Below are 20905 nucleotides of genomic sequence, written 5' to 3'. Positions count from 1 at the left end.
TTTATATTTATTTCAAAGAATCTCACTGTGTTCCATCTTTTGTAAGCAGGAAAAATATCAGCAAGTGGAGATTTCTCTAATACTAACTGCCCCGTCCTCCTCTAACCACCCAACTCCGTATGCCCTGCCTCTCCACTGGTGGGGGTTTGCCTGGGTCCTCTGCCTCCAGCCCTGACTTTGGAGAGCTCCATCTCTTGGCTCTGCCTCCTGGATCCTGGATCCTCTCCAGAAAGTCATCTTGCCAGGCGGAGGCTGCACCAGTTCTGTTTTATTGTGGTGAATGCAGTGACTCCCTGAGTCCTTGCAAAATTAGATTAAAGACAGCTGTCTGTCCAACTTATCTTGTCCTACTTCTGTGTGCTGGCTGCTGATTCCCATGATTTCGTTTCCGAGGGAGTGATGGTCACTGTCCTCAGGGAGGGGTTGGCAGCCTTCTAAGGAGCAGGCTACTCTGTTAGGAAGATCCGCACCTTTCCACTCATTCATTCTGGATGCCCGGGGTCCCAGCGGGCACACACTCACCACCCTCGTGCCCCTGGGATCTGGACGTTAGGCAGCTGTTTGACTTGGCTGCAGCAGGGATGCTGGTCCAGTGAGCAGGGAGGATGCTGCTAGGCCACCCCTGCAGGGAGCAGGTCAAAAGTCAAGGGGCCAGGAAGCTGGGGTAGACCAGAAGTCTCCACAGATGTCCTCCCTGCCTGCACTTACAGCTGTACTTGGGCCCTGCTCTGAGGTCTGGACAACCACGGCAGCCCCCTGCCCAGGTCCTCCCCTCAGCGCTCTGCTACTCGCCCAGACTCACCCCTCCCTGTGGGATTCACTAGACTCTGGCTGAGGCATAGTCTGTTTCCTGTTGAGTTCACTGTGGACGCCTCAGGCTGGGCCTAGGTTACCCCTTCCCTTGTATGCTACATCCCCCAAACTGAACAGCTTGATTCCTTCTCCTTCCTCCAGCAGCCTCCCCGACATCCTCATCTGTGACCGCCCCGCCCTGCCCCCCAGCACAGTGCACGGTAACCACACCCTCTGTTCTCTGGTGCTTTCCGCATCTCTGTATCAGGCGGTCCTCTGAGCACCTCCCGTGCACTCCGTGGACGTGAAGGTGAGGCTCATAGGTTGTTAGAGGGAAGCTACCAGGAGGAGATCAGTGGGAGATGAGCCAGAGCCCCCGGAGGTTCTCCCACTATAAAAACTCGGATAATGTGGCTTTGATTTTGTTAAGGTTACTTTTCCTCCAGAAGTTATGGTGTTCTTTCTCATTGGATCCCAAGGGACTATGTTTGGTAGGAGGATAAAAATCTAGAATACTGAAAAGTGAAAACTACTGTAGGTATAAATCTATAGTTCTGTTTTCACTCCATGTAATATTTTGAGGTCTATCTCTGTACTATGTGTACAGTACATTCATTTAAAGTATTGTATAATATGTATAATTGTATAATATTTTCTTTTTCCTAATTGATGGACCTTTAGGTATTCACTATTATTATTTTTTTAAAAACAGTGCTATGTAGAACAGTTTTGTACTTCTCTGCTTGTATATATACGTAGGATTTTGTCTAAGGGTGTGACTTGGGGGTCATAAGGTGTATTCGTTTCCAGTTTACTTGATATTTTTCAAGTGTTTGTAACAATTTATACCCTCAAGAATAGTGTCTTGAGCTTTCTTCTCCCCATCTTTACTAAACCTTGATGTTATCTGACTGTTAGGTTTTGCTGTTTTGACTGGGAGGTGGAATGTAGGGCCACATTTCCAAAATGTTAAAAAGTGAGAAATTCCATCTTAGCATGGACCAGTGAGTGATCCATCAGGCGAGGGCTAGGGGACACCCTTCCAGCATCTTCTCAGGTCACGTGTTCCCCCAAATTGTCGCTTTCCTGAGTGTCGGTGGTCAGCGTCCTCAATGCTGTGTAGTTGCGATCATGCTTGTGCTGCTGAGTCTCCGAGGGTCTTATAGGTGGAGTCACATTCTATTAATAGAAGTTTGATGGTATTACCATTATTAGAGGGGTTTGGATTTGGGGGGGTGGTCTCAGCCCTTGAGGCAGGAGCAGGGTAGTGGGATGTAGTCAGAGTTGGAGCCTAGGGGGAAATGCCCTGAGCTGGGGCTGAGGGGACTCCAGAATCTTGGCTGAGGAAGCCTGAGGCAGGCAGGGATGGGATGCTAGAGACCTGTCTTGTGGGAAATTCATTTCTTTTGCTGAAACCTGTCAGATAAGTGCTTGCTGCATGTCTTAAAGGACTTAACTGATGTCTGGCATACACAGTAAATCTGCATCCTATATGGTGATGACATAGTAACAGTAATAAGTATGTAGCACTTAGAAGATACAGGTGCTGAGTACTTTACTGAAACTAATTCACTGATTTCTCACTGCACCCCGAGGGAGTGGGTATTTGTACCACGTCCCTTTAAAGTGAAGGCATGGAAGCACAGAGGACTTCATCCATTGGGCCCAGATCACTGACCCAGAGAATCTCAAAAGCTGGGGTTTGACCCCAGGCAAGCTGGTTCCGATGACTGGGCTCTCAGCCACAGCAGTGCTGCTGGACACAGTGGGAAACAGTGAATCATTCATTATTTGTATTTTCATGTCTGGTTTTGAATTTTACTTCAACTAGTGAGTCAAGCTGAGTTAACACTTTAATTAACATCTAGCTAAGCCGTTTAACTTAATAGTCAATTTTGTGAGTAGAGATGATGGTAGAAAAGATTGAAGGCAAAAGGATAAGAGGTTGTCAGAGGTGAGATGGTTGAATGGCATCACTGGTTCAGTGGACATGAACTTGGGTGAACTCTGGGAGATGGTGAGCGACAGGGAGGCCTGGCATGCTACAGTCCATGGGGTTGCGAAGAATCGGACATAGCGACTGAACAGCAACGTGTAAAGAAAAGCATAATTCATGTGTTGGAGCTTTCTACTTTAATTCTGTGATCTTTGGTTTGCATTAAGTTTTTAGCAAAGGCACACGGCAAGTTTAGGAATAAAATAATGAACAGCTATCAGGGTTTGGTTTCTCATATAGGACAGCCAGCTTTTTCCACAGTCTGCCCCAAACACACACACACACACACACATGCACACACACAATGTCTCTGCCCCCCTCTCTGAATTAACTGGTAAAAAGGAAAAGCATTATCTAACTCCTTTTTTTCAAATACAAAGTAGAAAACTCACTAATCTGGATTTTTTTTTTTTTCCCTGGCTGAAACCAAACATTCAGCTATTTGGAAATACCTGGGCAGCCATCTGAATTCTCTGACTTCTATCTGGTGCGTCCATCAGGAATGGCTGGCCTTATGGAGATGCATGTCTGAGGGTACAACCCTCTATCAGAGAAGCTGGCAGTGCCCACCATCCGATCTGGAGCCCACCAGGAGCAGCAGTGCCAGCCTTGCCCTGGCGTCTGCAGTGCTGGCAGCTCAGGAACCCTTATCTCCCTTTTCTCTGAAGGCGCAGGAATGAAGAATTTCCAGCTCTGTTCATCTGCTCCCTGTTCCTCCCTGTTAGGACAACCGCCTCATGCTGGATCCTAAATTTAAAGAATATGGATGTTTCCCTCTGGCCTGAGAGCTGGGGATTCTTATCAAAAGTGACATTACAAAAGTGCCAGACTGGCTTCCTCCCTCTTTCCTGCTCATCCCTCATCACCCCTGCCTGTCTCCATCACTGTCTCCCCATCTCCAGATCTGTCTCCACTTCCTGGGTCTCTGGAGAGAAAGCATGAGCTCACTGTTTTCCAGTGAAAAACCAGATTTGGTCTTCCTTCTCGCCTCGTTTGTCTGTCAGGGCCTGGAGATGGATGGTGCTTCCACCCGCAGAAACTGTGCCCAGAGGAGCCACAGGCTTCTGCTCGGGGTGTTGGCACACCAGGGTGGGAGGCGGCCTTGGGGAAGGCAGTGACAACTTGGGGCTCTGAACTCTCCAGAAGGCCGTTAGGGCTGTGATAGGACTAAGGGAGCAGATTATTTACTACACCCCAAACGGTGATTTAAAGCCATGCCTCACCTGCTAATACTTTCCCAAGCAGCCTGTTCACGCTGGAAAAATACATGAGCAAACTGGAAAAAGGGCGGCTGAAACCTTACCAGGAAGGTAGGTGGTGTGGGGTCAGCACGATGACGCCTCGTTTTTAATTTTCCTTTCGTGAGGATGTTACAATGTAATGACATTTAAGAATGTCTTGTTTAAAGCATGCAAAAAGACTCAGAGAGGGGGGGAAAAGACATCCCGAATCTAGGAACGAGGAAGTGAGGATAAAAAGGTTGTGAATCCCACAGAAGATGAGGTGACCTTTAGCACAGAAGGTGGTAAAATGTTAGAGGCTCTGATGTTGCGTCAAGGGAGTTACATGGTAAGGTGATGAGAAGAACGGAGTGGGTGAGCAGGAGTCAGGGGCGTGGAGACCGTGTTTTGCAGGGCAACTGGGGGATGTGGACACGGGTTGTACACTCGGCAGGTGCGTGGTGGTCACCCAACAGGGAGGCCTTATTTCTATTCCTTGATGGGAGTGTTGGCTGCTAGAGGATGTAGAAGGATGATGGACAGCATGGGAGATCATTTCTTCTGTGGGGCCACCCTGTTTGTGAAAGGGCACCAGATGGTCAAAGGAGCTGTGACCTAGAGGTAGGGGTGTTGTGTCAATTTTTCAGTAAAGGAGACCCTGGGGATTCTGTGGACACAGACGAGCAGCCAGACTAGTGAGAGGCCTGGACAACTGTCCAAAGGGCCTACAAAGCAGACGTAGGGAGAGCGCTAGGCCAGGAGGCGGTGATGCCTAGGGACCAGCGTGTGGTGCTGAGCTGACCTCATCCCCTTTGTGGGCATAGTTCCTAGATGAGTTAATGGGGTGAATGGTGCAGACGGGGTCTCATGTCATCCAGGTGCACTATGCAGAAGGGGGTCTGGGGCCAGGGGATGGGGGCAGATCGGGAGTGTGAATTCATGGCAGGCTGTAGGGTCCCACCCAAGAGCTCTTAACAGATTGATTTCTGATTGCAAACTTCCCTGGTGACTCAGATGGTAAAGAATCCGCCTGCAATGCAGGAGACTCAAGTTTGATCCTTGGGTTGGGAAGATCCCTTGGAGAAGGAAGTGGCAACCCACTCCAGTATTCTTGCCTGGTGAATTCCATAAACAGAGGAGCCTGGCGAGACACAATCCATAGGGTCGCAAAGAGTCAGGTACGCTGAGCAACTAATACTTCCTCACTTTTTCACTTCTGATTACAAGGAAATTTGTGGTGTGTGTGCGGGTGCACAGTTCTGCCCCCAACACCCATCCTGTTGAGATTTTAGTGATGGCTTGGACGAGGTCAGGGGTGGCCCTGCTGATGGAGTTTGTGGACTGATGTCTAATGTATGGAAGGACAGGCTTACCACCCAAACGTTTCTTCAGGGGCCTGGAGCAAACAGGAGACCCCGCAGAAGGTAACAAACTAAACGATATAAAACAGCCCCAGATGAGAAAAATAACCAGCTGCCCAAGCCCATTCTGGCTAAGTAGCTTCTCTGGAGGAAAGCACGTGGGCCTCATCCCCTGCACGTGGCCAGCCTGTGTCACGGCTGCCCACAGCGCTCACAGGGAGCCGGGCTGCGGGCTCTGCCCCTGCAGGCGCGATCGTGATCAGTGTCACCCTGGGAGAGATTCTGACATGCGCCTGGGCCTTGTGGATGACCAGCGTGTGCTGGGTTCTGTGACCGTGGACGCAGGACCCGAATGGCCTCAGCTGGAAGAAAAGGAGCCGTGGGTGGGAGAGGCGTGAGCAGTCTTTAGATATGATGCTGCGTTGTGCTTCCTCGCTCAGTCGTGTCCAACTCTTTGTGACCCCACGGTCTGTAGCCCGCCAGGCCCCTCTGTCCATGGGATTCTCCAGGCAAGGATACTGAAGTGGGTTGCCATTCCCTTCTCCAGGGAATCTTCCAAACCCAGGGATCAAACCCAGGTCTCTTACACCAGGGAAGTGCATGAATACGAAGTAGGTAACCTATCACTTCTCCAGTCCCAGAAATTGAACCGAAGTCTCCTGCATCGCAGGGCCGATTCTTTACCAGCTCAGCTACCAGATATGGATGCGCTGTTGTATGGGAGTAGGTGTGTCCCAGAGGTAGAACTGATCAATGAACATTTCTCATATGCTTACTCTGGAACAGGTTTTATATAAGTCATCTCATTTCTTCCTCATCCATCTTAGGAGCTGAGCGCTATCATTATCTGCATTTGCAGATGAAGAAATGAGGTTCTGAGAGGCTCAGTGACTTGCCCCCAGTCCCTGCTGGTGGGTGGCTTGTCCTGGGAGTGGGGTGAGGGCTGTGGCCGAGTGCAGGGGCCGCCAGACGGGTTCTTAGTTCTCCTTCACTGTGTCTAGATGCTGTCTTCTGGCCAGCTCTTTACAGGAGCACTGGAAGCAAACCTTCTGTCTTGTTCTGATGAGAGCGGCAAAGTCCATAGAAGCTGGGAATTCCTGCACGTGGAAACGTTTTGCTTTATTTCTGATGGAAAACCTTGGAGGGTCTCTTTCTTGCTGAAGAGTTTGACTTTTCCCAGTTTCTCTTCGTGAGCATGCATGGTGTGGTGCTTAGGGAGTGTGGTGGGTGGGTTTGCATGCCACCTACGCCAGTCATAGCTCTGCGTTCTCAGGCAGGAGACCGCACTGAGCCTCAGTGTTCTCATCTGTGCAATGGGGACAGCAGCAGGCCTTAACTTTACGACTAAATGAGATAATGTGGGATAAAATCCTCTGTACAGTACTTAACACGTAGAATGCATTCATTGAACATTAGCTATTGTTAAAATGAATTACTCTTGACCCTTGAACAATGAGGGGGTTGGGATGGCCCCTCTGTGTAGTTGAAAATCAAATGTAACTTAGAGTCGGAGCATCCATATAGGCAACTCCTCTGTATCATTGATTCAACCAGCTGTGGACCGTGTGGTACTGTAGTCTTCCTGATGAAAAAGAAAATCTGAACAAGTGGCCCCGTGTAGCTCAAACCCACGTTGTTCAAGGGTCAACTGTACAACACTCAAAGCACCCCCTTGGCCAAAGATGAAAACTACAAGCTCCCCTACCCTGAAGCATTTACTGTATATATAGAGAAGTACATGGTTAATATACAAGTAACTGTTACAACAGTAGCTGGCAGAAGTGTTGGGAGACAGAGTCAGAAATGGGGTGGGTGGAGGGCTGCCGTTTGGAAGTAGGATTTTTAAGAATGCAATCCATGCATGTGAGTCCAGAGGCCCCCCAGAACACGACTCCTAACAAACATTTATGAAACACTGAATGGAAAGGAATTAAATATTTAGGAGTCTGCCCATGAGTTGCATACAAAACAACATTAAAAGGCCACGCCGATACCACAAACACAAAAAACAAAATACACCAAGTGGATGGAATGCGTTTGAAAGCATTAAAAATAAAAAAGTAGGTAACGCTCTTCCTCAGTATGAAGAAAATAAAACATTCTTTCTTGCTGGGCCAGCAGCAGCTCTAAGCCTTGAAAATCCTTCCGCTCATGACATCCAGGAGGAGCGGGAGGTGCTGGAAAGGAGCCTGGGGACGTGGGGTGGGGAGGTTTGTTGCAGGAAGCTTTTGTGAGGAGCTGTCTGAAATCACTTGTAAATATCGCTGCCCTCCCCAGCCCTCACCCCTTCCAGCCCCGCCCGGAGATGCGGTCTTGCCGAATGTGCAAACTCCAGCTCTGTCTGCCCTCCTTGAACCCCTGGAACTTTCCTGGTTTCTTCCCTCCCTTTTCATCAGGGACATGGTTTTGCTTCTAATCTCAAACCTTTCACCCCCTAAACTCCATCTCTGCTCTTAGAGCTGGCTAAAGAATTCGACGTTGACAGTGCTGATAAATTGATAATGTCTTTCCTAATTGGTCAAAGGAGAATCTCCCTGTCTCTTCTCCCTTCTAAGGTGTAATTTTATCACCCTCCCCCCTTTTTTTCTTTTTTGAGGAAATGCCCTTTATAGAAGGGATGAAGTCCAAGATTTAAAATTTCAACCAGTTTCTTTCTTTTTTGAAGGTTGGCTTTCAATTTTTTTCCAGTGTGTTCTTTCTACTTTTGACTTAATCTTTCCATTTATTAGGGCTGAATGATGATTGAGAACTGCCAGCTCGATGGGTGAGACAGGTGTCAGAGTGAGTGAGGGCTCTTGCTGTGGCGGCCTGGGACCAGGACCGGTGAGCAGGGCAGATCCCAGCGTCCTGGGCGCGCTCGCCATTGGCATCAAGGGAGGAAGAGTAGCAGACAAGACATGGGTGATGTCCCCCCTTCTTGCTTATCAGTGGATGTAAAATTCCTGCACATACAAGGCTCTGTGGCTGCAAGATAATCCTTATTCTCCATAAACCTCCTGCCAGGCCATGGAACCATTATAGCTGTGGTGTCTGAAACCACTGTGCTGACACCTGGACTCTGCCTGTTCTCATGGCTGGCTGGCTGACTGGCTCCAGGGAAGGCCGTCATCTCCCTTAAACTCTCCCTTCCTTCAGCCATATGAGAATACTACTGAACATGGGCTGAGAACACAGAGAGAATATCTGCCTCTCAAGGTTGTTATGACCATGATGTGGGGGTAAAGTGAGTGTCCAAAGCCCTCACTGTCTGGAAGGCATTGAATAGATTTAATTTTTTTAAAGAAGGAGCTCTTCGATGAAGGAAGCCCGTGAACTCTCAGCAGTGGTCCAGTAGTCCAGTGGGATGCTGGAATGTCAAGAAGAGCATTTCAGAGTTTCAATTCAGTTCAGTCACTCAGTCGTGTCCAACTCTTTGTGACCCTATGGACTGCAGCATGCCTGGCCTCCCTGTCCATCACCAACTCCCAGAGACTACTCAAACTCATGTCCATTATGTTGGTGATACCATCCAACCATCTCATCCTCTGTTGTCCCCTTCTCCTGCCTTCAATCTTTCCTAGCATCAAGGTCTTTTCCAGTGAGTCATCTCTTTGCATCAGGTGGCCAAAGTATTGGGAGTTTCAGCTTCAGCATCAGTCCTTCCAATGAATTTTCAGTACTGATTTCCTTTAGGATGGACTGGTTGGATCTCCCTGTAGTCCAAGGGACTCTCAAGAGTCTTCTCCAACACCACAGTTCTAAAGCATCAATTCTTTGGCACTCAGCTTTCTTTATAGTTCAATTCTCACATCCATATGTGACTACTGGAAAAACCATAGCTTTGACTAGATGGACTTTTGTTGGCAAAGTAATGTCTCTGCTTTTTAATATGCTAACTAAGTTGGTCATAGCTTTTCTTACAAGGAGCAAGCGTCTTTTTATTTCATGGCTTCAATCACCATCTGCAGTGAATTTTGGAGCCCCCCAAAATAAAGTCTCTCACTGTTTCCATTGTTTCCCCATCTATTTGCCATGAAGTGATGGGACCAGATGCCATGATCTTAGTTTTCTGAATGTTGAGTTTTAAGTCAACTTTTTCACTCTCCTCTTTCACTTTCATCAATAGGCTCTTTAGTTCTTCTTCCCTTTCTGCCATAGGGTGGTGTCATTTGCATATCTGAGGTTATTGATATTTCTCTTGGGAATCTTGATTCCAGCTTTTGCTTCATCCAGCCTGGCATTTCTCATGATGTACTCTGCTGCTGCTAAGTTGTTTCAGTCGTGTCCAACTCTGTGCGACCCCATAGATGTCAGTCCACCAGGCTCCCCCATCCCTGGGATTCTCCAGGCAAGAACACTGGAGTGGGTTGCCATTTCCTTCTCCAATGTGTGGAAGTGAAAAGTGAAAGAGAAGTCGCTCAGTCGTGTCCGACTCTTAGCGACCCCATGGACTGCAGCCTACCAGGCTCCTCCATCCATGGGATTTTCCAGGCAAGAGGACTGGAGTGGAGTGCCATTGCCTTCTCTGGATGTACTCTGCATATAAGTTAAATAAACAGGGTGACAATATACAGTCTTGATGTACTCCTTTCCTTATTTGGAACCAGTCTCTTGTTCTGTGTCCAGTTCTAACTGTTGCTTCTTGACCTGCATACAGATTTCTTAGGAGACAGGTCAGGTGGTCTGATATTCCCATCTCTTAAAGAATTTTCCACAGTTTATTGTGATCCACACAGTCAAAGGCTTTGGTGTAGTCAATAAAGCAAAAGTAGATGTTTTTCTGGATCTTTATTGCTTTTTTGATGATCCAGCAGATGTTTACAATTTGATCTCTGGTTCCTCTGCCTTTTCTAAATCCAGCTTGAATATCTAGAAGTTCACAGTTCACATACTGTTGAAGCCTGGCTTGAAGAATTTTGAGCATTACTTTGCTAGTGTGTGAGAAGGAAATGGCAACCCACTCCAGTATTCTTGCCTGGAAAATCCCATGGATGGAGGAACCTGGTAGGCTACATTCCATGAAGCTGCAAAGAGTCAGACAAGACTGAGCAACTTCACTTTGCTAGCGTGTGAATTGAGTGCAATTGTGTGGTAGTTTGAATATTCTCTGGCATTGCCTTTCTTTGGGACTGGATTTATTTGGGATTGGGATTCAGAGTTTGGGTCCCCCTAAAGCAGAACTCAAGTGGGGGACTTTAGGGGTAGTTCCCAAGAAGGGAGGAAGGAGGGGAAGCCAGTGGAGGGTGCAGCACTGAACTGGTTCCTGCTGTGAGTTTCTGCGTGGATCCTGGGGCCTCCCTCAGGGTAACTGTGCTGAGAGCACCTCGTGGTCATCCTGCAGGGAGCAGGGCGCTTGCTCTCTGGCTCTCACATCCTTGAGGGTCTCTTGTGAATATTGACTCTCCTGCACCCAGGAGGGCTAAGTGGACCATGAACTGTGATGAGGAGGAAAGCTTGCTATGGACCTGGTGTGGGTGCTGTTCATGTGTCTGGGAGTCCGAGTGGGCTGAGAACAATGAGAGCCAAGGCTCTAGTCCTGCCCACAGAGACCCCAGACCAACTTTAGGGCCTCATGCACACACCTGAGTGGGCATTTGCCCCTGATGCTGCTTTGTAGGTGGCTCCCAGGTGTGCCTACAGGGAGGAGGCCAGCATGAACTTGAAGCCAACTAGTTACTTCATCATGTAGACCATTTGATCAAAGAACAGACCCTGGTGTCTATTCCTCATTTATCCATAGATGTAGTGAGGGCCTTGTGTCAACCCTTGCCTAGCCCTGGGGGTAGAAATGCAAACAAAAGACCTGTGTTCTGGTTCTGAGGAACTCAACAGCTGAGTGGTAGAAACTGCTCTTTGGATAAAAGAAGGATTTGGGAGTCAAAGGAGTCTGGGGAAGCCTGCATGCCACACCTATCCCTTCTCTTCTCGGGAATCACGGTGTACGCGAAAAACTCTTATTAAAGTCCCACAGTAAGTAAACATTTTATAGATTATTAAACCCAAGTTTTCCTAAACATCAATGTGTTTGACCATCCCACGCCCAGCGTGCATCACTCCACTTTTTAAGTGGGGGCTGGAGAGGGGGTTTCCATGTTCTGGTTCTTTCTCAGGCTCACCCTGGTCAGCGCCAGATATGGTTGTGAAGTTGTGAGTTTGCCTTCATAGCACGTTCCCCCACCCCCATGAGCTGCTGGGATCCTTGTGCCTTTCTCAGCCTCTCTTCTCTAGGGGTACCCTGCTGCTGAGGGTCCCTCTCGTCTAGTGAAAGTTGCTCAGTTGTGTCCGACTCTTTGTGACCCCATGGACTATACAGTCCATGGAATTCTCCAGGCCAGAATACTGAAATGTGGTAGCCTTTCCCTCTCTCCAGGGGATCTTCCCAACCCAGGGATTGAACCCAAGTCTCCCGCATTGCAGGTGGATTCTTTACAAGCTGAGCCACAATTGTAGCCCAAGAACTGGAGGGGGTAGCCTATCCCTTCTCCAGTGGATCTTCCCAACCTAGGAATCAAACCAAGGTCTCCTGCATTGCAGGTGGATTCTTTTCCAGCAGAGCTATGAGGGAAGCTCTCTAGTCTAGAAGAGAGGGATTTCAGGATCTCATCCATACCTAGGCACTGGTGACTAGGGACGATCCCATTTGGACTGACTGAAAAGAGTTTTAAAAATAAGGGCCTACGAAAATAATGTCTGACCCAAAGGAATGACTCTCTAATGCATGAACCTAAGTGGCACCTGTTTATGGGAGGTGATTCTAGATGCCATGGGGCGGAGTCCTAGCACTGCCTCTAAAATTTCCCTGCCTAAGGTTTCCACTTACTATGCATAACTCTGGAGCAGTAGACTCCTGGAAACCACACCTTGCTGATAGTAGATGCATGTGAAAGGAACCTCGCCTGTGGTTTCCTTGTAGGGTGGGGTGAGAATCCAGAGTTTACCATGTGGGCGGGTCTCTTCTGTTCCCCTCTGTTTCCTATGTTTTCTCATATGCCCAGCATATGTCGGCTATTGAGCTACAAGTCTCCTAGGGTTACTGCGTGTGAAATTTCTCTCTCTTCCTCTTCCCACCCGCATACCCCACCCCCTGCCTCTGTGTCTATGTAATGTGATGCACCCATTGCTGATACTATTTCTGATTGCCTGTGGTCTTTCTTCATCATGACTGTGGGCTTGGCCAGAGAGTTTGGGTTTTTCCATAAGACGTTAAGAAAAAGCCCCAGTGAACTTCTTGGCCAACCCAGTAGTATTTGTTGAGCACTTACTGTGTGCAGGGACCACATGAGGACTTGACGTGAATTGCCAGACTCATGCCTTGGGTCTTAAAGCATTTGAAATGGAGAGAAAGGATGAGAACAGTGTGTCCCCCTGTTCCTTGTTCCCGGGTCTCCCTTCGCCACTGAGGACTTTGAGAGGTGGAAGGGAGGAGGGAGGCGCTCCTGTTGGACTAGAGGGAGCTGGAGTGATGATGTAGAAGGGGAGAGGGCTGGATGCTTGCCTTTGTCCCTTGAGTCCAGGTGAGTCCAGTTCCATCTTTACCTGCTCTGGGCTCAGAGGCTGCATTGTGCTTTGACTTCTGGGTGGGTTCGGCTCTGGGAGGACTTGGCGGGAGGTGTGGGTGGGAGGAGTGAGAGGTTGGCCATTTATACCCTGCCCCTCACTCAGATGGGCTGTGTCCGCTCCTGGAGCCTTCATCACCTCCCTCCCAGGGCCCTCTTCTCTATTCCCATGGCGGTCCCTGCTCTGCCTTGCCCGGCCTTGGGGTTGCCCCACCTCCTCGTGTTCCCAGCTCCAGGGCCCTGCCCCACCCATGGCTGGCCCCCTTTACACCCTATGCTCCGCTTTGTAAGCTGGCCACTTTGGAAACCCTCCTCAGTTACCTGTTTGGCTATCCTGTCTCCCTGGGACTCTGATGGTGGCTCAGACGGTAAAGAATCTGCCTGCAATGCGGGAGACCCTGGTTCAATCCCTGGGTCAGGAAGATCCTCCTGGAGAAGGGAATGGCCACCCACTCCAGTATTCTTGCCTAGAGAATTCCATGGATGGAGGAACCTGGCTGGCTATACAGTCCATGGGGTCGCAAAGAGTCAGACATGACTGAGCAACTTAACACTTTGGGACTCTGACAGGCAGCTTGGAGGGTCCTCAGCTCAGAAGGCAAGGCATGGCTGAAGGCATCAAGTCCCAGGTGCCCACAGGAGGCACTCCCTCCTGCCCCTGATGCCCCACTGACCAGTTTTTTGGCCCCTCAGCTGAGGCTTCAGGAGGGGAAGCTCCCCTCTCCGGGCTGGAATGCAGAAGTCGGGGAAGGTCACAGGCTTCTCTGTTACCTTCCACCGTCCTTTGCAGGAAAACCTGTTTGTGTTGGGAAGCCCACATTCTGGGCACACGAATTTGGTGCCCAGATGGCGCCTGTATTGACAAAAGCCCAGCACACTGACAGGACCTGCAGACACATGGGTAAATATTTTGCCTTTCTTCTTAGGCAATATTTGAGTCTTTCAAATTTAATTGCTGTCAAAGGCAGGATGCTTGCATCCCCGAGGCAAAGCAAATAGTGAGGGCCTCCAGCGGGGCTGTTGGGAAGTTCTCCAGCCAAGCTCCCTGGCCGGCTGCCCACCACGCCTGTCCGTCAGCTCCTTTCTCTTGTTGAATGTCAGGTGGCCTCTTCCCTGGCTGGCCTGGTAGACTGGGGCCCAGGGAGGTTCAGGAAGCCTGGAACCTGTGGCCGCTTGTTGAGTGTGTTTTGGGGCTGAGAGAACCTGGTCTCAGCCAGGAAATCAGGTGCATCTTTCAGATATGAGTGACAGGCACTCATCTCGCTGTGACCAGTGGGATTCCATCTCGTGTCTTCCAAGCTGGGCCCAGGGAGTATTTTGTTTGATCTTGAAATTATGGAGCGTAGGGTGGCTCCTAGTTCTCATGCCGTCTTTGTGCAAATTAGATGAAGGCAGCCTCTCTGGCTGAGACATCCCCTGCATACCCCACCCTGGTGCAGGTCTTCGCAAGCAGAGCAGCGGCTATACGTCAGCACGCAGTTACCCCCGAGAGGCATCCTTGTGCAGTGCACAGTCCGCTCAACTGTGTATGTCCCACATGGTTGCTCATGATATTCATGTAAAAACCCTTTCTCCCTAATATCTCCCTCTCTTTCTTTTCTCTGTCTTTTTTCTACCCTGAAACCATTGACCTAGTTGTCCCTTGGATTACATTTACAAAGTGTGGTAAGAGGCTGTTCTGTGTTCATGTGACTGACGAGCCTCTCCTTACGTGGTCCAGACAGGGAAGAGGTATTTGCCATAGGCTCCCAGAGTTCTGCAACAGTCGCCTCCGTTTATTAATGACATTCTAATTTGCCTCCATTATTTTAATCCCTTGCATACAATAGAAGCAGTTGGATTCCTTACCCACTGTGATCTTATAAAGGGCACCTTGTATTATTCATCACTTTCTTCAAAGCATAGGTTCTTGGTGCTCACCCTGTGCTGGGGGCCAGGGACATAAAGATGAATGAATAAGACAAGTCCCTGCCCTCCAGGAACTAGTAATTCAGTGGAGGAGTGAGGCGTGTAAATAGATAAATCACAGCCCATTGGTGTGCTGGCTCTAGCAGGACGACCCGATCAAGGAGGGGGAGAGGGAGGGGCCGTTGGATGCCTACTCCTGGGTGCTGTCCTAGATGTGAATGGGGCTTCCCTGAGGAGCTGGAGGTGTGTACCTGGTGAAGGAAAGGTGGGGAGGAGAGGAGGGACAGAGTTGTGAGCAGATCCAACCTCGATGGGGCAGAGTGGGGAGGGCACCTGACTGGAGCCTAGGTTGGATCCTGGTTGGGGCTAAATGGGGGCTGGGACTTTCTGCCAGGAGTGTGGGGTGTATCCCCTGCATGATAGACTGCATTTTCTTTCTATGGTACAGTCTGAGCGGCAGTATGAAGGGTGGCCTGACAGGAGAGATACTCCAATAAGGTGATCCTGGGTTCTGAGCCTGGCCCTGCTCCTCCCTTGGGCAAGTCACTTAATCTTTTTGAGCCTCCATTTTTTTATTTGTAAAATAGGGGTGAGGAGGATAGTAGCACCTACTTAATTGGGTCATAGGGAGATTAGTAAGGCATTGTTCATAATAGAGTGTGCCACCAGTGGGACACGTGTGTAAGTGTGAGTGTTAATCGCTCAGTCGTGTCTGACTCTTAGTGACCCTATGGACTATAGCCCACCAGACTCCTCTTTCCATGGGATTCTCCAGGCAAGAATACTGGAGTGGGTATCCACTTCCTTCTCCAGGGGATCTTCCTGACCCAGGGATGATGACACGTATAGAAACCACAAGTAAGTGGGTTATGGGGATGTGGCTCCCTTGGCCCATGGGGAGGCTGGACAAGGCCCGGCAGCCCACCCGGTGCCTTGCACACATCTTTTCTATGTGCTCCAAGACCTAAGTTGGAAACCACTGGTCCACTAGGCACTTGGCAAGTCTCTCCTACTTCATAAGTCCTCAGTGTGGCTGTTGAGATCGGTCATTGTGTTCTCACAGCTATGATGGAGGGAGTGGGGACAGAAGGCAGGCAGGCTGGATTCCAGGGACATTTCTGACATAAAACGATTGGAATTCGGTGACCAGTTGGATGCCAGGGAGGAGGGGCACCATTAGAGCCCCGGAAAGCCTTGGCGATGGTCGTGGGCTTTGTGATGTAGACTGGATGGGAACTGATGCTGTCAATAGAAATTGTTATAGAAATGAGGTGTGAATGTGGGTTCTGGAAGCAGAGACCGTCAGGAAGACTATTTTTTCTAGAAGTGTAGCAGGTGAGGGAAGAAGGAAGACAGAGGTGGGGGGATGTCGTGGGGGGCATGGGGGGAGCCCATGAGAGACTTCAGGATGTGTGTGGGCTAAGAGGTCAGAGGCAGAGGAGCTGAGAAATTAAAAAAAAAAAAAAAAGAGTACCTAACGCTTTCCTCAAAAGTTTGCCTCTGGACAGGGTCTGTCCCATTGCAGGAGTGTCTGCCAGTAACTAACAGTGGGCGGTCGTCCAGACGTGATTTACAATAAGGCGCTGTCTAAATTACTGCACTCCACCTATTGCCAGGTTCCCTGCTGACAGTGAGCCAGGGGTCAGACAATTCAATCAGGTGCCACTACTTATAAATTGAAAATCAGTGGGGTGCAAAATGGATTACCATCAAAATCCATTCAGGTGCAAAACCAAAATTTAAAACCCCTAACCTTTAAAAATCACTCCTTTCCTGATTCTTCCTGATGCCCTGACACTTGAGTTTTAATATCCCCCGGATAAGTAAGTGCCAATAGAAGAGCCTGCAGGAGACCAAGAACTCCTAATCTTGCTTACCTTTTGAATTTGGCCGAACTGGCGGGTTTATAAACTCACTCACTGGCAATTCTATTAGATTCTCGAAGGCGGCAGTTTTCAAACTCAAGTGTGCAACAGAATTACCCGGAGGGCCTAGTAAAACTCATATTGCAGACTCTACCTCGGGGGTTTTGATTCAGCAGGTGTGGGGTTAGGCCTGGAAAGTGGCATTTCTAGCAGATTCCCAGGGAATGCTGATGCTGTGCTCCCAGGGTTACCATTTGAGAACCTCTGGCTCTGAAATACAGGACTCTTGATAATCTGACTAGCAAAGCTTGCGTTGATTGATAACAGCATCTCAGAAAAAGTCCTGATTGGACCAGGCAATTGAGTATGTCAAGGGACTTCGACTTTGTCCAAGAAATCTGAGAGGAGACTGGTTCAAGGAGGTACACATGGAACTGAGTGCTTTGTGTTTAGAGGTGAGGCTGGTGGGGGCCATGGGATAGAGAAGAGGGAAGAGGGCCCTCTAGCTCACCTTTCCATAAGACAGCACATGCTACCTGGTTAAGGCCAAAGCCTGCTTGCTGCTGTTCCATGGGTGCAGACTGTAAATGTTTTTAGATATCAAACATCCTCCCTTGACGTATAAGTTGATTTTCTTAAGGTGAAATACATGGGTACTACTTTCTTAACAAGCTGCCTCAGCTTGGACTCTTCCTATATGCATGATGCCAGGGGCGGGGGGGGTGGGCGGAGTGTGTGTGTGTGTGTGTGTGTGCGCGCACGCCCAGTCATGTCTGACTGTTTGTGACCGCATGAAGTGTAGTCCACCAGGCTCCTCTGTCCATAAGATTTCCCAGGCAAGAATACTGGAGTGGGTTGCCATTTCCTTCTCCAGGGATCGAACCCAAGTCTCTTGCAAATCCTGCACTGGCAGGTGGATTCTTTACCACTAGTGCCATCTAGATTGATGGTGTTTGATTTTGTTCTACTCTCTTGTTCTTTTGGAGCTGAGGTTACTACCTTGTATTTACAAAATGTCAGTGTCACCAGGCCCACCCAATATGAAACAAGTCTCTCTCCCCAGGATAGAAAAACAGATCCTGGAAATTGCCCCAGACATGGTTGCTGCCTTATTAACATTTGGCCTCCTGTCTCTTTTCCAGGAGAAATTGAGCGGTGCACGTACATCAAATACCACTACTCCTCAGCCACCATCCCCAGGAACCTCACCTTCAACATCACGAAGACCATCCGCCAGGATGAGTGGCACGCTCTGCGTAAGTACCCCTGAGTCTCTTTCCTTGTCTGTGACCTTTGGAGGGCATGGAGGTTGGATGCCCATCAGCAGCTCAGTCTGGATGGACAGATGGACCTCTATCAGAGACCTGTGGACAGTCTTAGAACGTGGTGGCAATTCTTAAAGTCTGAATGTCTGTGGGTCAGAACTGCCCCAGTTGTTTTTGACTGTATTGCAGTTTTGAGGAGTTTGCTTCTACAATTGACACAAAAAACGATTACCAGCTAGACAATGATCCATGGTCTTGCTTTGCTATCCTGGTAGGCATTTCAGATTTCACCTACCTGACTGAACCAGCTCCTGGGATTCAAGTCTAGCTTGTCTCCAAGTTGCTTGGGGCATTATTGTGGCAACCTGCTAATCCCTCGTGTCATCCTCTGTGTGGGTTAAGACTTGCTGGTGGTTGCAGGTAGTATCGCACTGAAAATTTGCAGTTGGGTGGGGCCCCTGAGCAGGAGGGCCTGGTCCTCCACTGACAAGTTTATCTCCCAGAGAATGAAAGGCTCTGGGACATAGGTTCTCCTGTGATGGCTCAGCGAAGATCAGAATATGTGCCTTCATTGGTTAAGGAAGATTTTGGTCAGGGATTCTCAGAGACTTAAATTATTAATATGATAAGATGATGACTTAATGAGCAAACAGAGTTGGTTGACTATTTTTACCTTTCTGCTCCACGGGGATCCACCTGCTTGTCTGTGTAAGGATAACTCTCCTTGTCGCAGGCATGGTTCATGAGAACACATTCTTCCTGTAAGTAAGCTCCACGCCACCTCTGGTGCACTTATCATTTCTTCCTGATTCCAGTTTTTTTCACATAATGTCACAAGGTTAAGTTTCAGTTTCCATGTATACATGGAGGAGGCTCTTTATTGAAAACAAAGATCCTGTTGTGGGTAAGCTTTGATGAAGGCTAAACCCATCTTTCTTCTCTTTATTGTTGCCTAGTTATCTTTGGCATGCATGGAGCCCACGGGGTCCGTTCCACTTTTTGTGTTGGTTGTTGATGGGTGGGGTGAGAGACAAGTAAAATTAAACAAACAGAGCAATGATCCATTGGTTTCAGGAAAAATATTGTGACTAGGTGTCTGGATGAGTATTACTTAGAGCCACTGGCCCCAAATAATGTAGGGGCAGGTGTGAGGAGATGGAAGGCATCAACCAAATGGTTCCCCCTACAAGCTTTATCACTGGTGGACACAAACCAGACCCCGAGGACAGAGAGCGAATGTCCAACGGGCGTCCTCGTGTGCTAGATGTTGAGCTAAGCTTCCCACATACTTAACTTTAATGTGAGGTTTGCCTTAGGGACACCAGTAAGGGTTATTAATTTCCTTTTTGGAGGTAGACATACCAGAAGCCAAGTATATAAATCCTTGACCGTGACTGCTTATTTGTCACATTGCATTGGTCTGGGATAGTCACTTAATAGACGCCTACAATGGATGTTCAAGATACGTGGCAAGCTTGGTTGAATAACCACTTAAATATAACTGGAGGGGAAGTCATCATTGAATTGAAGAAGTTGTTGGTATTGCAGCTTCCATTCAATTACACTCAATTCAGTCCCAGTTACCAAGTTTTTCTGTTGTACTAGGGCACATGGTGGACACCCAGGCCACAGAGAACGCTTTCAAAGAGCTCACGTCTGGAGGTGGAGGAGGGCGGGGATGAGTGGAGAGAGATATTCTCAAAGCAAATAATTATAAGGCAATGCACTAATTACAATATAGTGTAATTGCTTCAAGCAATTAAGATAGCTTGTGGAAGTTTTTCAGCAAGAAAGAGAGTTATTCTAGTGTAAATGGCACAGATGCACTTCATGGGAGACCTGGTAGAGCTTTTTTGGCTGTGCACACAGCAGAGAATCTGGAATTCAGATGGACGACCCATGGCGACATCACTGAAAGTGTGTTACATGGTGTTAGCAAAGATCGAGAGAAGGCTGATGCTCAGCTTTTTGGACCTTCTCTGAGCCTTGTGTCTCTGGGGTTCTTGTTCTAAAACTGGAATGCCCTTAACTTCTGCAGAATCCAGCGTGAGCCTCTGCTGTGGTGAATGGGGTTGCGAACAGATCTATTTTTAACTGATAAAAGCCGTCTCAGCGACTGATGCATGCGGAAGTTTAGGCACCCCATGTTGGGTGGAGTCGAGGCTCTCCTTTGGTGTGGGATTCATCTGCCTGTTTCACAAAGCGGCCTGATGGGCTGTGAAACCAGCAGAGAGCGTCTGCTGTTCCCGACATCCACGGCAGCTATTTTTATCAGAGGGCAGGTGAACATCGGTCGTATCTGAAGCTGCTGCTAAGTGTAATTGGCAATGTTGACACAATGGGGAACCATAGACAGAAAGAAAAAAGAAAGCGCATTGTGCTCAGTCGTGTCCGACTCTGCGACCCCATGCCTGTAGCCTGCGAGGCTCTTCTGTCTATGGAGTTTTCAAGCAAGAATACTGGAGTGGGTTACCATTTGCTTCTCCAGAGGATCTTCCTAACCCAGGTGTCCTGTATTGCAGGCGGGCTCCTGCATGGTGGGCAGGTTCTTTACCAACTGAGCCACCAGGGGAGCCCATGGGGAAGCATAGTAAATGTCAATTTTAGTTTTCAGAGGTCAGATATTGATGACATTAGATAGGAAGTGGGCGTATAAGCCCCCTTTGAAATAAAATAGAAATGGTCAAAGATTAGCAAACCCCTATGATGGAGCTTTAGAAATTAAAAAAAGAAAATCAGACTCTGATTTCTTTGAGAGTCCTGTATTCTTTAAGATTGTTAGTGGGATCAAATAAATTCATTTAATGCTATGTTGGTTATTGTTTTATAATTTCACCATAATATCTTATATTCAATAATTTTTCTCAGTAAATGATGTTTTGTTAAAGCAAAAAATTTAATTTTTTTTCTGCTGAAATAATTCTGGGCAAATATTTCAGACTTTGATGAAGCTTATGTTATAT

General features: G+C 48.4%; 1 protein-coding gene across 1 annotated transcript in view; it reads left to right on the top strand.

The window, feature by feature from the left end:
• Positions 1-20905, top strand: part of TMEM178B (transmembrane protein 178B) — a 394159-nt gene that overhangs the window by 109376 nt on the left and 263878 nt on the right. The window contains exon 2 of the mRNA XM_070464787.1: positions 17820-17933. Coding sequence (XP_070320888.1) covers positions 17820-17933 — 114 coding nt within the window. The remainder of the gene's footprint in view (positions 1-17819; positions 17934-20905) is intronic.

Source organism: Odocoileus virginianus, chromosome 1 (assembly GCF_023699985.2).
Source record: "Odocoileus virginianus isolate 20LAN1187 ecotype Illinois chromosome 1, Ovbor_1.2, whole genome shotgun sequence".
Lineage (NCBI taxonomy): Eukaryota > Metazoa > Chordata > Mammalia > Artiodactyla > Cervidae > Odocoileus > Odocoileus virginianus.
Note: the sequence above shows the minus strand (reverse complement) of the source record. Positions and strands in the feature narration are given on the sequence as shown.